Source organism: Trachypithecus francoisi, unplaced genomic scaffold, assembly GCF_009764315.1.
Source record: "Trachypithecus francoisi isolate TF-2019V2 unplaced genomic scaffold, Tfra_2.0 Lachesis_group10, whole genome shotgun sequence".
Taxonomy (NCBI): Eukaryota; Metazoa; Chordata; class Mammalia; order Primates; family Cercopithecidae; genus Trachypithecus; species Trachypithecus francoisi.
Window position 1 is genome coordinate 122690754 of NW_022681455.1, and position 15108 is coordinate 122705861.

Here is a 15108-nt window from a genome sequence, read left to right on the forward strand (position 1 = left end):
AAATCCTTCTGGCAGGAAGCAGGCAGAGAAAGCTATGTAGCTGGAAATGTGGGCAACCTTTCATGGAAAAGGAAGGATGACTCATATGAGGCCAAGAGCCCAGCCTCCAAGATTGCCTTTGACCATCTCCATCTTCTGGTATAATACGGAAATACCTTGTGTATTTCCTTCCCCTACTGCATAACCAATATACTGTGGAATGACACCGTGACATTTGAGGCCAAGTCTTAAAGGACAATGCAGCTTCCACACTGCTGTCTTGGATGACCTGCTCTGGGGAAACCACTTGTCACTTGATGAGGATATTCAAGTAGTTCTAGAACAATACATGGCAGGTGCTCATATGTGTTAACCTTAGGCTAATGCAAAAGCTTCTTTATGATAGAAAAGACTCCAAACACATTTTCCTAAAAACAACCACTAGCATCACCTCATATTGATGTTGCAATTTATATTAAAAGTACTTTTACCACATCTTGCTTTATGCTCCCAATGAACCCTATGAGGTGGGTGGGTTTATAGAAAGGGCAAATGCAGTCAGTCCCAGGTCCCAAGTGAGGAAGCTAAGTTCTAAAGGGCTTCTGTTGCTTGGTTAAGGCCACACATGATATTCATGGTGTCGGTGTTCTGACATCAAGTTCAGAGCTTTTCTGAAAACATCCAGGCAGCATTCAACAGGGATTTCTCATCTATTTGTAGATACTCTCAGAGTAACTCTAGCAGAACTTTCCACAGTAATGTGTCCCCTTTGTAATGTTCCCATGTTATCCTTTCTGTAGCTGGAGCCATGGACAGACATGGACTCTTGTCTTCTTTCCACTTGGATTCCTATGCAACAGTGTAACTGGATCATCGGTAACAGTTCGTGGGTGGCCAGACAGTGTGGCCACTGTTCAACACATTCCTCACTGGAAGCTGTCTTCAGAGAGCCAACCTTCTTCCCAGTAAGAAAACCAGTCTATGAGTTTAGAGCTATGCTTCATTGTTTAAACTAAAAATGGCATCAGCTTGATTGACTCCCTTAATCATCAGATTTTTAGTTGCTTCCTTTTCGCCTTCTTGGAGGCCAAAACGTTAGAGTATATCCAAATACACTTGTTGCAGGCTCTGAGGGCACACCCAGACATTCCAGAAAGTCCAGTAGCAACAGGCCTCTAAAGAGAACACTGAGGAAGAAAGACCTCATAAGGAATGTACCACGACAATTCTGATAAAAAGAATGGCTATGTGTGTTAAGGAGCACTTTGTATGCTTTAATTTAATCCTCAAAAGAATCCTATGAGGTAGGATAAAGGCCTAAACATCAAACATTACCATGTGTTCACATAGGCATAATGCCCCGATATCACAAAGGGCGAAAGTTAACACAGTGTACCTAAAACGTACACTGTGAATAGCTAATGCCTCTCCAGCAATAGCCACCATCCCCTCGAGGATTGCTCTGTTAGGGATCTGGGCCAATTTGGTGTTTTTCACATGCTTTCAAGCCTGACAGTGTTTTGCCATTCCCACATCAGTCAGAGGTTTTAGGTAGATGCAGAGTGCATAAAACGGAAATAAGTATATCTTGCCTTCTAAGAAATTCAAGACAGACATCTCCAACCCAACTAAGCCTACTTCTATGACTCCAAACTGACTTCTATTGGACCCACCTAAAACAGAAAGACATAAGAAATGAAATTTCAAACTAATCTCTGCTTCTTTTTTTTCATTCCCATCTGGCTTAGTGCAAGGAAGTAAGAAATAAAGATTCAATCCAAGAACCTATTCGTCAGTAGCAATTTGAAGAGCCAATGTTTGGCAACAGATATCACTGTACACATTTTAAAACCCATGTTTCTTGAGAACCATCTCAGCCAACTGTGATCACCTTATCTCTGGCCCCTCCTTCACAGTGACAGAATCACAGAGGAAGGCAGCCAGATGAGAACTGCTATAATCAGGAGGAAGACCAATAGCCCATCCCAAACTAAACACTCTGAGTCATGACTTCCAGAACTTCTGCCATGACCATGGGCTTTAAACCATTCCACTGCTTCCTGGAGGTCAAATGGCTGAGCCTTATAACCTAGCTCTTTCTTGGCTTTCTCTAAGCTAAAATAATGTGTGACACCAGTTTTGTAAACTTCAGTGCGAGTGAGGAAGGGCTGGAAGTTGTAGAGTCGACCCAAAATGAAGTGAACCATCTCTGTTAGGAAAGCAAAGCAGTAGACCAAGGTCAATGGCAGGCGGGTAGATGGGAACGCGTAGCCCAGGCCCTCAACCAGAGGCCGGAAGAACTCAAAGTTGTTCACGGGTCTGCCATCTGAGATGAAGTAGGGCTGCCCAGAGGCAATATGGCCCTTGTCAGCTCTCAGGGCTTCTGAGGCCAGAATGTGAGCCTGCACCAAGTTATCCACGTGGACAAACTCAACCAGGCTCCTGGGGTCCCCGTAGACAAACTTGAACAGACCCTTCTCGATGTAGCTGACTATTCTGGGAAGGTGTCTTTGTTCTCCAGGCCCATAGATGCCAGCTGGCCTCAGAGCGCAGGTTCTTAAGACACCGTCGCCTCTGTCCAGGGGTGTACCATTCGCCTCCAGCACCTTCTTCTCTGCAATAGACTTTGTCCGAGAGTAGTGATCAGGGTGGAGGTGAAGAGGCAGGTAGGGCAGAGATTCATCCCCATTTCTGATAACCTGACCTCCAAAGACGACATTGAAAGTGCTGGTGTAAACTAACCTGGGCACCCTTCTCCTTTGGCAAGTCTGGAGGATGTTGTCTGTGCCCCCGATGTTGACTTCTTCGATCAGGTTTCGATTGAGTTGCTCCCGCCCTGACATACCATAAGAGGCAATATGGAACACACAAGTGACGTCTGCATCCTGGAAGGCTTTCTCTATGTCAGACAGGTGGCGGATGTCTCCTTGTATAAACTTGATTCCTTCTGGAATGGTTTCAGCAGGGCTGCTGATGTCAAACAGAATCACGTGGACTCCCTTTTGGTTCAGAGCACAGCCCAGGCTGAAATGAGAAACGGTAAACGTTGCATCAAGTCGCTCTTAAGCTGTGCCTAGGGGAAGTGTATAAAGTAATTTACCAATCAAGGTGGGGCTGATCCAAGTCTTCTTGGCTCATCCTGAGCCCCTCACTATGCGTGTTCTTTGGTGCAAGGTTCACTTCTTCAAATTTTCAAAAGTGAGAATCCTCTCATCTACTTAAATTACAAAGAGAGAGGCTTTATCTTCAAAGAATGGTGGCATTTTTTCCCTTTGGTTCTAGGGCCCACTATCTATTCTCTGGAATATTTGAGAATAACAACATAACTGTGAAAGAACAGCTATGATTTAAAATTGTTTTTGGTGATGTGGATAGTCACCCCTCCCAATTTAACAGCTTTATAAAGAATTTTTCTTAAAGTGAAATATACCTGTAGTTCTCAACTGCAGTATCTGAGCAGTGGGCAACACAGTTCATTGCTAGTTTGACATTATACAAACAAGTAAAAGTCTACTCTGTTGTCAGAGTTGAAAGCTTCTGGCAATTACCAGTAAAATAATTCCATGTGTATATTTTATAGACACACTTACCGAAAACCAAAGTAGCCACCTCCTCCTGTAATGAGGATAGTTTCCTTCTGAGATCTTTTGGGGTCCATATGTGACAGTCAAAAGATAACTGGACCTGTAAGAAGTAGGCATCACTGTTACTGATCCAAATGCAAGTATCATTCTCCCTAGTTTTGAGCTAACAAAACCAAAAAGTCAATATGCTGTAGTAGAATGAAAAGGTAAGGCCTGGGTCTAGTCATAGCTGTGTCATTTAGCTACTTTCCCTTCAGTTTCTAGGCTTCAAATTTCTCCTGATGTAACATGGGGACAGTAATATCTGCTCTGCCCACCTGAAAAGGTTAATGTGGAGGTTAAATAAGAGAATGTAATCGGCAGTGCTTTGAGAAACACAAAAAACGTTTCAAATGTAAGGCATTATTGTTAACTCTTGAAAATGATTAGAGCCTTTTTGAAAACAATTGATTCAAATTTGGTAGGAAGAGGCATTCCCCCCCGCCCCCCATGCATCAGAAAATTAGAGAGCACTCTAAAGGAAGCTCCCAATATCTTTTCTTTAAAATTGCACACTGCAGCATGGCTTAAGACTGCTTTATTAGCCCTATACTTAAAAAATATATATGTGGGGAAAAACTCCTTTATGTAGCAAATGATGCCCCCACCTCCCCCACTGCAAATCTTGCAGGTACTTAAAGTACAAGAGCTCAGTGCCTTTGAGGGGTCCCACTTCTCTCTCCCTCTTCTTCTGTGGCCCTCCCCATATTTCTTTCAAGGCTCCAATGCCCCTTCTCCCAAAAACAAAATGAAATAAGCAAAAACTAAGATACCCAGCTCCTTCCATGTAAGAGGGAGAGAGGCCGGGTGCGGTGGCTCACGCCTGTAATCCCAGCACTTTGGGAGACTGTGATGGGCGGATCACGAGGTCAGGAGATCGAGACCATCGTGGCTAACACGGTGAAACCCCGTGTCTACTAAAAATACAAAAAATAAGCCCGGCGTGGTGGCAGGCGCTTGTAGTCCCAGCTACTCGGGAGGCTGAGGCAGGACAATGGCATGAACCTGGGAGGCGGAGCTGGCAGTGAGCCGAGATCGCATCACTGCACTCTAGGCTGTGTGACAGAGTGAGACTCCATTTCAAAAAAAAAAAAAAAAGAAAGAAAGAAAAAATAGGGAGAGAAATGGAACAGGAAGCACACAGGTCCTCAAAGGCACTGGGCACGTGCACATACACACACACACACACACACACACACACACGTGCGCTCAAGTCAACACAGACGCTCAGAGCCGTGGTTAGGCATGAAGACTGCAAGCAATCAAGAGCCCTACCATTTCTTTTTCCCAGCCAGGCACCCACAAATGCAGTCACTGCACCATGTAAGTAGACTTCAGCATGGAAGAGTGTGGAGATGGGAGGGGAGTGGGAGCAGCAGAGGTTGGGGCTAGGCAGGATGAAGAGCTGGTATGGCAGAGAGGCTATGAGTGTGAAGTCAGTGTACATGCATAAAGAAAGAAAAAAATACGGGGGACAGGAATACACAGTGAAGACGTCTTGCCTCAGCCCTTAAGTGGTTATGTGATCTTGGTCAACACAATTCTCTAGACTTCACTTTTCTCTTCTGTCTGGTTGTATGTTGTGCTATGTTACAGGAATGCTAAGGTTTTTAAAAAGGTAGCATGGTACAGTGGAAATAATAAAGACAAACCCATACCTAGTGCTTACTACTGGGGCCAGGCAGCATGCTAAGTGCTTTATGTATATGTTAGCCAATTAATCCTTTTAATAATCTTACCAGGAAAGTACTATTAGATCCTGTTTTCAGCTGAGAAAAACAAAGCACAGAGACAGTAAATAAACTTGCCCAAACTTACCTGGATTCACACCCGATGGCAGTGTGGCCCCAGGAGCCCATACTCTTAACCACTAAAACACAGTCTTAAATGGAAAGAGAATGGACTTTGGTGTCCACTTACCAGTTGTGTGATTTTGGACTGTGTGTTTACCACATGTGTTAAAGACTCTGAACCTGCTGCTTCATCTAACAGTGGAGCTGATAATAAGCCTGCATGAAGACTGCATGGGATAATGTGCAAAAAAATGTCCAACAAAACACCTGGCGCCGGATGGGCACGCCACAGATGTCATTTCTTGAGTACACTTTTTTCACACTCCAGAGTTTCAAGATTCAACTAGCTTATCACATTTCCACATACCATGATTAGATCTCTCAAAAGCACAGGGTCACAAAGAGTTTTTTAAGTTCTTCTGGACACCTGTGTGAGTGTATGAGACTGCCAATGAAACGAATCAGATCACTCATGCAGAATCGGTCAGTGTGACAAGTGAAGACGAGGTTCAGCAAGTGACTGTCTCAGTGGCTTGAGGGTATGGAGAAGAGTGAGAAATACTAGGGAAACTGAGCAAAATGGGGCAGAGGATGACTGATGAGTTCCCAAGGTTCCATTATGCAACTGCCACGGTTGTGCTTTCAAGAAAATTCATGAAGAATGAACGTGCCAGCACTCCCTCAATGTACCTAACAGTGACCTTGTGATTCTATTGTTTTCTGAGTGCAGAACACTCCCATTTGGATTGAGAGTAGTCATAAAACCAACTGCAGTCAATTCTGTTCTTTAGTGTACTCACAAACCTTCATGACAAACACTGTTTCACAACATGGTAGACATCAGTTACTGATATTTCAGTACAGACTTCCCACATTCACCTCCACGACCTGGTCACAGTCTCCCACTCTTCTGCCACTGGCATTCTATGCTCCAACTGCAGAGACTTTCTTTCCTTTCCTTGAAGATGCTGACGTCATTAGTGCCTCCTGTTCTCACTTCAGTGTGACACATCGTGCACTAGGTCCTTTTCCAGCAGCATCTTTCTCAATATTTAGGTCTGCTCACAAGTCCTCAGAGAGGCTTCTCTGATCACCCTAGCTAACAGAGCAGCTTGTACCCTAAACGTTGCTTTGTTTTCTTCATGGAACACTTTACTGTCTATCTAAAACTATTTACTTTTTATTATTGATCTCCTTCCCATAGAATGTTAGGTTCTATGAGAACTGAGGCCCTCTGTCTTCTGGGGTGTCCCTACTAGAATCCAGAACATAGTAGATGCTCAATAAATATTTGTTCAATCTATGGATTATTCTGAACACCCTAAAATATATCCAACTTAGTAAAATTGTGATGGGCACAAATTACCCAGGGCTCTGCAGTGTTTAAGAGCCACTGTTCTGCATGACATTAATGCTGCCATTTTAACAATAACATATCTCCTAAAAAGTGCTGGGTTATGGAATGAAAGATACAAACCCAAATGAGACACAGGTCCTGCTTTCCAGAGCTTACAAAGGAGAAAGAGGCTTCTACAGATATCAAAAGGAAAAGGCAAAAAAGATGAAAATAAAGTTACTGTTTTAATGTTGGTATAAACAAAGTGCAGTGGGAACACCAAGGTGAGGGGTAGGGAGACTGATTCTGACAGGGCAGATCAGGAAGAGCTCATGGGAGAGTGAGCTTTAGTGCTACAGGGCCCATGGGAGGATCTAGGTAGGCTGAGAGGAGGGTTATCACTGGTGAGGGTGAACCACGAATCAATGGATCAGAGGCAGGGAAGGCTGTGCTGGGCAGCTAACATGGGGAATCCGTCATGGCTGGTGTGCAAACAGAAGCACGGAGCTGGTGCTTGAGGGTGAAAAGACAGCCTGGGGTGAACCTGGAGACAGGCTTCTGTCCCCTTCCGTAAAGTTTGAATCCCATTTTTTTTTTCGAGACAAGGTCTCACTCTGTTGCCCAGGCTAGAGTGTAGAGGTGTGACCACAGCTCACTGCAACCTTGATTTCCTGGCCTCAAGAGATCCTCCTACCTCAGCATCCTGAGTAGCTGGGACTACAGGCGTGCACCATGATGCCTGGCTAGTTGAATTCCATTCTGCAGACAACAGAAGTCTTTGTAGGTTTACAGAAAAGAACTGTTGGGGCCACCTTGGTACTTGTGAAAGAGGAGCCTTCCCCTGGAGGAGGAAATGGGCCAGGGTCCAGGGAAGGGAGATGTGGCTCTAGACTAGAGGGTTACCAGTGAGGACAAAAGGGCAGTGTGCTCAGGTGAAATCAGGGTGAGGGCTGGTGAACAACTGCAGGAGGTGGCAGCATGCTGCACCCAGATGATGTTCTGAGGAAGGCGATGTCATTAATTGAAACAGTAGGCTTTGGAAATGTTCTTGTCTGGCTGAAAGTTTTGACAAACAGGATGCCAGATAACGATTTAAGATCTTCTTAATATCTCCGTAAGAATTCCACCATAAGGAATTCTGAAAATGGACAAGGCCTTCAAAAGTCCAATTAAAAAATTCCAACGGAAATACCTATCTTTAATTAGTCTTTGGTTTTAAAATTACACATTCCAGTCCAGTCACAAGACCACAGGTCAATCACGGTTCATGTGCACATTAATCAAGTAAGGAACATACAACTTCGGATTATTAATGCTTCAGAAACCTGCCAGGCCTAGTGATGCTACTCCATTACCTTCCAACTAGTTTCAGAATGATCTGAGGCAAAAACTTGTATAACTGATCTGATCGGGGGGTCAGAAGAGAAAGGTAAGGAAAAATTAATAACTTAACAAAATAAACAGCAAGGAAAAAGTTTATCCACCAGGCCAGTAAAGCCTTCACAGGATGGTAGCCATCTGCTGCACTGCTGGGAGCCGCCTCCTCCCTTCCTGATCCTCAACACTGATAAGCACAGAAAAATCTTAGCAAATGCATTTTGCAGACCTGCCCCCACCCAAAATTCTTATGAATGCTAAGCCAGAAGGGAGAAAAGAGAATATACAGTTGTTCTTCAGCCAGCTGCCCGATTTTCATCTACTCTGTGGCTCCTGTTTTATTAACTAGTTTCTGTCTGATTCCATCTAGGGCTGGGCACTCAGACCTGCCTTTATAATGGCAAGTGCTTGAAGGTTCTTCCAAAATGTGGCTTTGTTCAGTAATTGCTCTCCCCTGGTGGGGAGGGCTACATCTGACCTGAGCTGTCATTTTGGTGGATACAGGTTAAAGTTAAGCACATGATCAAGAAAAAAAAAGCTTAATTACAAACAGGAAAAAAATTAAATTTAAAATCCACCTGACCTTTCTCATCTCAAGGGAAGTTATGAGAAAAAACTAGCAAAAGATGACTGGGAGTACTTTACATTTTAAAAGACCTAATTAAATGCTAAAGATCAGAAACAAGAATCTTCAACTACGTACACAGTTCCTTCATCCCTATGAGTTCAGATGATTGTGTTACTAGCCCTCTGGTATTATAATGCAATATAGAAATATGGGTGTCATTAGCATTTCACCAATAGAAAGTATGGAACAGAGAGAATTTAAGATTGTTCCCATAAAAATAAAAACTTATGATATTTACTTTAAGAGATATTAAAAAATATCTCCAAGTAGTATAACCCCATGATTAGCTGCTTTAAATCACTGTGCAAGTGCTGACCAGAGGTAAAAGGTAACTGTATTCTTATTATATTGAGATCTGGCAAATATATTGATGCCAGAGGGCTTATGAAATGGTGCTGTTCAAATTCCATGCATGATCTGAAAATTATCTACTTGTGTTTAATATAAGGAAGTCAAAACAATAAAAATAAATATGCAGTTAGGGGTGATAAGGAGAAGAATTCTGATACAGATAAAAGAGATGTGACATATAAAATTCAAAAGGGGCTGGGTGCAGTGGCTCACGCTTATAATTCCAGCACTTTGGAAGGCTGAGGCAGGTGGATCATTGGAGGTCAGGAGTTAAGAGACCAGCTGGGCCAACATGATGAAACCCCCGTCTCTACTAAAAACAGAAAAAAGTAGCCGGGCGTGGTGATGCATACCTGTAATCTCAGCTACTCGGAAAGCTGATGCAGGAGAATCGCTTGAACATGGGGGATGGAGGTTGCAGTGAGCAGAGATTGCACCACTACACACCAGTCTGGGTGACACAGCGAGATTCCATCCAAAAAAAAAAAAAAATCCAAAAGGCCAAAACACTTGGGAAGAAAATTAACTAAGGGTATAGGGTTAAGTAAAAACCAGTATACTGGTAATAGATATGGGTATTTATGCAGGGTTTTGAACATAAGTAGGTAGCAGGACAGCTGTCTGTAATTCAGGGTCATCTTCTGAGGTGTTTCAAATCTTGTTTGGCTACCTAAACTTCTACCTAGATATCTGTGGCACAAGAGCCTTGCAATTCTCCACAATGCTGATGACAAAAGAAACGCAATAATTTTATAATTGGTATTTCCCATCTGTTTCCCAAGCTATCGTATAAATGCCATGTAAGCACAGACTGGCAATATCTGTAGGGACAAGGAATATCTAGCAGATTGTAGACCCAGTAAATCTAAATGGGGTGAACATTTTGTAAGCTCTTCAAATGCCTCTTTCTGTCCTGTCCGCAAGGAGTACTACTTGTATTTTCCTCTTCACTAAGTCAGCAGTTTGCCACATCTATACATTGAAATAATATCAAGTAATTGAAGTAACATCAACTGCCACTTATTAAGCACTGACTCTGTGCCAGGCATTCTGCAATACTCTGTCCAGGAATTATTTCACATACCTCTGAGATGAGTACTGATTTGTTAATTCCATCTTACAGATGAGAAAACTGAAGCTCAGAGACACAAAGTGCCTAACTCCAAGTGCTACAGCTAGCAAATGGTAGAGCAGGGAGCCGTACCAATAACCCAGGTGCGTCTGACTCTACAGTTCATCTTAACGCAGCAGCACTTGAGGCTGTGCAGAGCCCCTGCCTGAAGTGCTGGGTACTGACCTGAGTCCTGTGAGGGCTTTCACTGTTAACACATTCTGCAACCTCATTGTGGCCCCTGCAGTTCCCAGAGACTCTCAGTTTGGAAATCTGAGAATCAGACTTCGCAGTTCCACCAATTCCCTGTGTGACCCTGGGCAATTCAGTGAACCTCTCTGATCATGTTTCCTCCTCCCTAAAATAAAAACAGCAACAACCATGGCTACAATTATTATTTATTATGGCTTAGGAAGTGATATAGTTTGGCTGTGTCTCTACCCAAGTCTCCTCTTGTATCTCCCGTAAGTCCCACATGTCCTGGGAGGGATGCGGTAGTAGGTAATTGAATCATGGGGGTGGGTCTTTCCCATGCTATTCTCGTGATAGTGAGTAAGTCCCACAAGATCTGATGGTTTTATAAAGGAAAATTCCCCTCCACAAGCTCTCTGGCCAGCCGCCATGTAAGACGTGACTTTGCTCTTCCTTTACCTTCTGCCATGATTATGAGGCCTCCCCAGCCATGTGGAACTGTGAGTCCATTAAACCTCTTTCCATTATAAATTACTCAGTCTTGGGAATGTCTTTATTAGCTACATGAGAATGGACTAACACAGTAAATTGGTACTGGCTAGTGGGGTGCTACTGTAAGGGTATCCAAAAATGTGGAAGTGACTTTGGAACTGGTTTACAGGCAAAGGTTGCAACAGTTTTGAGGGCCCAGAAGAAGACAGGAAGATGTGGGAAAGTTTGGAACTTCCTAGAGACTTGTTGAATGGCTGTGACCAAAATGCTGACAGCGATATAGACAATAAAGTCCAGGCTGAGGTGGTCTCAGATGGAGATGAGGAACTTTTTGGGAACTGGAGCAAAAGTGGCTCTTGTTATGTTTCAGCAAAGAGACTGATGGCATTTTCTCCTTGCCACAGAGATCTGTGTAACTTAGAACTTCAGAAGGATGATTTAGGGTATCTGGCGTAAGAAATTTCTAAGCTGCAAAGCATTCAAGAGGAAGCAGAGTATAAGTTTGGAAAATTTGCAGCCTAATGATGCAATAGAAAAGAAAAACCCATTTTCTGGGGAGAAATTCACGCTGGCTGCAGAAATTTGCATAAGTACCAAGGAGCCAAATGCTAATCATCAAGACAAAGGGGAAAATGTCTCCAGGGCATGTCAGAGACCTTCTTGGCAGCCCCTCCCATCACAGGCCCAGAAGCCTAGGAGGCAAAAATGGTTTCCTGGGCTGGGTCCAGGGCCCCCCTGCTCTGTGCAGCCTAGGGACTTGGTGTTCTGTATCCCAGCAGCTCCAGCTGTGGCTAAAATGGGCCAAGGTACAGCTCAGGTTGTGGCTTCAGAGGGTGCAAGCCCCAAGCCTTGGCAACTTCCATGTGGTGTGAAGCCTGTGGAAGCACAGAAGTCAAGAATTGAGGTTTGGAAACCTCTGCCTAGATTCAAAGGATGTATGGCAACTCCTGGATGTCCAGGCAGAAGTTGGCTACAGGGGTGGGGCCCTCATGGAGAACCACTACTAGGGCAGCATGGAAGGGAAACGTGGGGTTGGAACCACCCCACAGAGTCCCCACTGGGACACTGCCTAGTGGAGCTGTGAGAAGACAGCTACCATCCTCCAGACCCCAGAATGGTAGATCCACCAACAGCTTGCACCGTGCACCTAGAAAAGCAGCAGACACTCAATGCCAGCCCTGAAAGTAGCCAAAAGTGGGGCTGTACCCTGCAAAACCACAGGGGTGGAGCTGCCCAAGACTAGAGGAACCCACCTCTTGCATCAGTGTGACCTGGATATGGGACATGGAGTCAAAGGAGATCATTTTAGAGCTTCAAGATTTGACTGCCCTGCTGGATTTTAGACTTGCATGAGGCCTGTAGCCTCTTCGTTTTGGTCAATTTCTCCCTTTTGGAATGAGTGTATTTACCCAATACCTGTACCCCCATTGTATCTAGGAAGTAACTAACTTGCTTTTGATTTTACAGGCTCATAGGTGGAAGGTGCCTGCCTTGTCTCAGATGAGACTTTGGAGTGTGGACTTTTGAGTTAATGCTGAAATGAGTTAAGACTTTAGGGGACTGTTGGGAAGGCATGATTGGTTTTGAGGACATGAGATTTGGGAGGGGCCAGCGGCAGAAGGATATGGTTTGGCTATGTCTCCACCCAAATATCACCTTGAATTTTAGATCCCATAATTCCCACATGTCCTGGGAGGGACCCAGTGGGAGGTAATTGAATCACGGGGGTGGGTTTTTCCCCTGCTGTTCTCACAACAGCGAATACGTTTCATAAGAGCTGATGGTTTTATAAAGGGGAGTTCCCCTACACAAGCTCTCTTGCCTGCCACCATGCAAGACATAAGACGAGACTTTACTCCTCCTTTGCCTTCTGCCATGATTATGAGGCTTCCCCAGCCATGGGGAACTGTGAGTCCATTAAACCTCTTTCCTTTATAAATTACCTAGTCTTATAAGCAACATGAGAATGGATTAATACAGGTAGTTTAAAGGTTTAGCATTTAAGCCTCAGGACAATCTTCTGAGGTAGTTACTAGTCTTATCAGCTTTCAGAAATGAGGAAAACAGATCAGAGGTTAGGAACCTTGCCCACAAATTATGCAGGTCATAAGTGGCTGGGTAAGATTTAGGGCTTGAAGCTGGGTCTGTATAACTCTTAACCACCACGTGTAATGCCACACACTAAGGCTGGGACAATGCAGATTCACTTAGGTCATTATCCTACCACTGTGAAACGAAAATAAATCTTGGGGCCCCAAGATCACTAAGGTAAAGGGAAAAGTCAAGCTGTGAACTGCTTAGGGCAAACCTGCCTCCCATTCTATTCATATATTTCTGCTCACTGAAATAAAGGCATATCTGATTGCTTCCTTTGGAGAGGCTAAACTCAAAAGAATGCCACCGTTTGTCTCTTACCTACCTATGACCTGGAAGCCCCCTCCCTGCTTCCAGTTGTCCCGCCTTTCCAGACTGAAAAAATGTTCACCTTACATCTGTTGTTGTCTCATGTCTCCCTAAAACGTATGAAACGAAAATGTGCTCTGACCACCTTGAGTACATGTGGTCAGGACCGCCTGAGGCTGTGTCATGGGTACACGTCTTCAATGTTGGCAAAATAAACTTTCTAAATTAACTGAGACCTGTCTCAGATTTTCAGGGTTCACTCCACCTCCACAGTTTCTGTCATGTCTGGTTCATCTGGTACTATGACTAGCCTATAAGGTTTTGTTTACACCTACTTACCTTCTCCCAACAAACACATGCAGTTTAAATGGGAACCTGTCACTGCCATTTTAAGTGGGAAACCAGAACCACGTCATAAAGAGGAGGCAATCGTTCCCCTAAAGTGTGCAGAAAATCAAAGATAAGAATCAAGTATAGCCAAACACCTGTGGGAAAGTTCGGAGCTTGGGGCCTGCTGTCCTTAAAAACAAAAAACGAGGAGAGCCAGTGTTTGAGACCTTGGTGACATTCTAGAAAGCCAAGCTGCGCCCGGCCCCCTGGGATTAGGAAGACACCTGAAAGGGGATGCTCCTTCCCGCCACCCTGCTCAGTCATTCATCACTGTCCCCCACCCCCGGGAACGCCACCTGTCGCGTTCCAGGCCAAGGCGGCCCAAGGACCCCGCAGAAGGGCGGCGGCCCCCAACCCCAGCCCAGGCCCACTCACGGCTGCAGGAACAAGGACGCGTCAGGCAGACTATGGCAGGCGGGGAGGCCCAGACCTCCCTAGCTGCCCACCGTCCCCGCTCGGGAGCCGGAGTCGTCGGACCGGCCTCCTGGAGCCACTTCCGGGCCTCTCTAGGAAGCCTGGAGGTGTCGGCGTCTCTATGATGCGCAGGTGTCTCGTTCACCTTTACCGACGTTGGAGCGGCGGGAGGTTCGCTCCTTGAATTCCCCCACGTTCCCTGGCTGTGCGTTCCGCCGTAGCGGGAACCCTTTTAGGGCCACATCTTCCCCCACCTGCCCTGTCTGTGCGTTCCGCCGTGGTGGGAACCTGTTAGGGCCACGTCAACTGCTCTTCCCACCTCCAATGTCTGCTTTTAGACTTTCACCTCCATCTTTGTTTATTCCCAAGGCCTAGCACAGTGCCTGATAAATAGGCGCTCAGGTCAGCATTGCTTGGGTGGATGGATGATGGATAAGGCTCTAAAAGGCGACAGAATATTCACTCTCCATGTATCTCTTTAAGTCTCTTTTATCTCTGAGTTTCCACATCTATGTGTGCCCATATGTTTTCCTGTGTCCCTAATTTTCCTTATTTCTCTTTGTTCTGGTCGCCAAGCAGGCAGTAATGCCAAGACTAATCTTCGTTGCTGAATGAACCAAGGAATGCAGAAAGTTGGCATCCTCACTCAAAAGTCTCCTTTTGAGGCCCATCTTTTGTCTCCTTATCATGAATGTGGTTCTGTGGATAGTTGCAGACTGTACACGTGTATGGACATGCGTCCTGGAATGGACCCCTGACTGGGGAGGATTTCATTTTGGTGTCTTGGAGGATGGAGGTTTTGACTTCATATGCTGCTTTTACCGATAGAACTTGTCCCAAATGCGGACTCAAAGAGGTTCATATCTATTGCATGATTTACTGCTCAATTTTCACTAAGCACACACAGTTGCAAGGACAAACTCAAGTCCTAGGATAGAAAAATTAATGAAGGCCAGGTGAAGAAAGCAAGAAGTGCCAGTCCCTGGCACTGGCCTCTTTCATAGGATGCTCTGACTTTC

The 15108-nt window shown here is 44.9% G+C and overlaps 1 protein-coding gene across 7 annotated transcripts; it reads right to left on the minus strand.

Moving 5' to 3' along the window:
• Positions 1–436: 436 nt before the first annotated feature.
• On the minus strand, positions 437–14164 carry SDR42E1 (short chain dehydrogenase/reductase family 42E, member 1). 7 transcript variants are annotated; one of them, XM_033219133.1, is made up of 4 exons: positions 14051–14164; positions 10385–10556; positions 3570–3663; positions 437–3003 (listed from the first exon to the last, which is right to left on the minus strand). In XM_033219133.1, the coding sequence occupies exons 3-4, from the start codon at positions 3635–3637 to the stop codon at positions 1890–1892; spliced, it is 1182 nt and encodes a 393-aa protein (XP_033075024.1). In that variant the 5' UTR covers positions 3638–3663; positions 10385–10556; positions 14051–14164; the 3' UTR covers positions 437–1889. The 7 variants fall into 7 exon arrangements, with proteins under 7 accessions (XP_033075024.1, XP_033075028.1, XP_033075029.1 ...); XM_033219137.1 differs by lacking the exon at positions 10385–10556 and adding an exon at positions 3080–3193 and having other exon boundaries at positions 14051–14157; XM_033219138.1 differs by lacking the exon at positions 10385–10556 and adding an exon at positions 3080–3196 and having other exon boundaries at positions 14051–14157.
• Between the last annotated feature and the right edge of the window lie 944 nt (positions 14165–15108).

Excerpts from the sequence above, each read along its gene's own strand:
- SDR42E1 (XM_033219132.1), bottom strand. The coding sequence starts at position 3,637 with ATGGACCCCAAAAGATCTCAGAAGGAAACTATCCTCATTACAGGAGGA. Across the intron at positions 3,004-3,569 it reads GGTGGCTACTTTGGTTTTCG|CCTGGGCTGTGCTCTGAACC; the intron begins GTAAGTGTGTCT and ends TTCTCATTTCAG.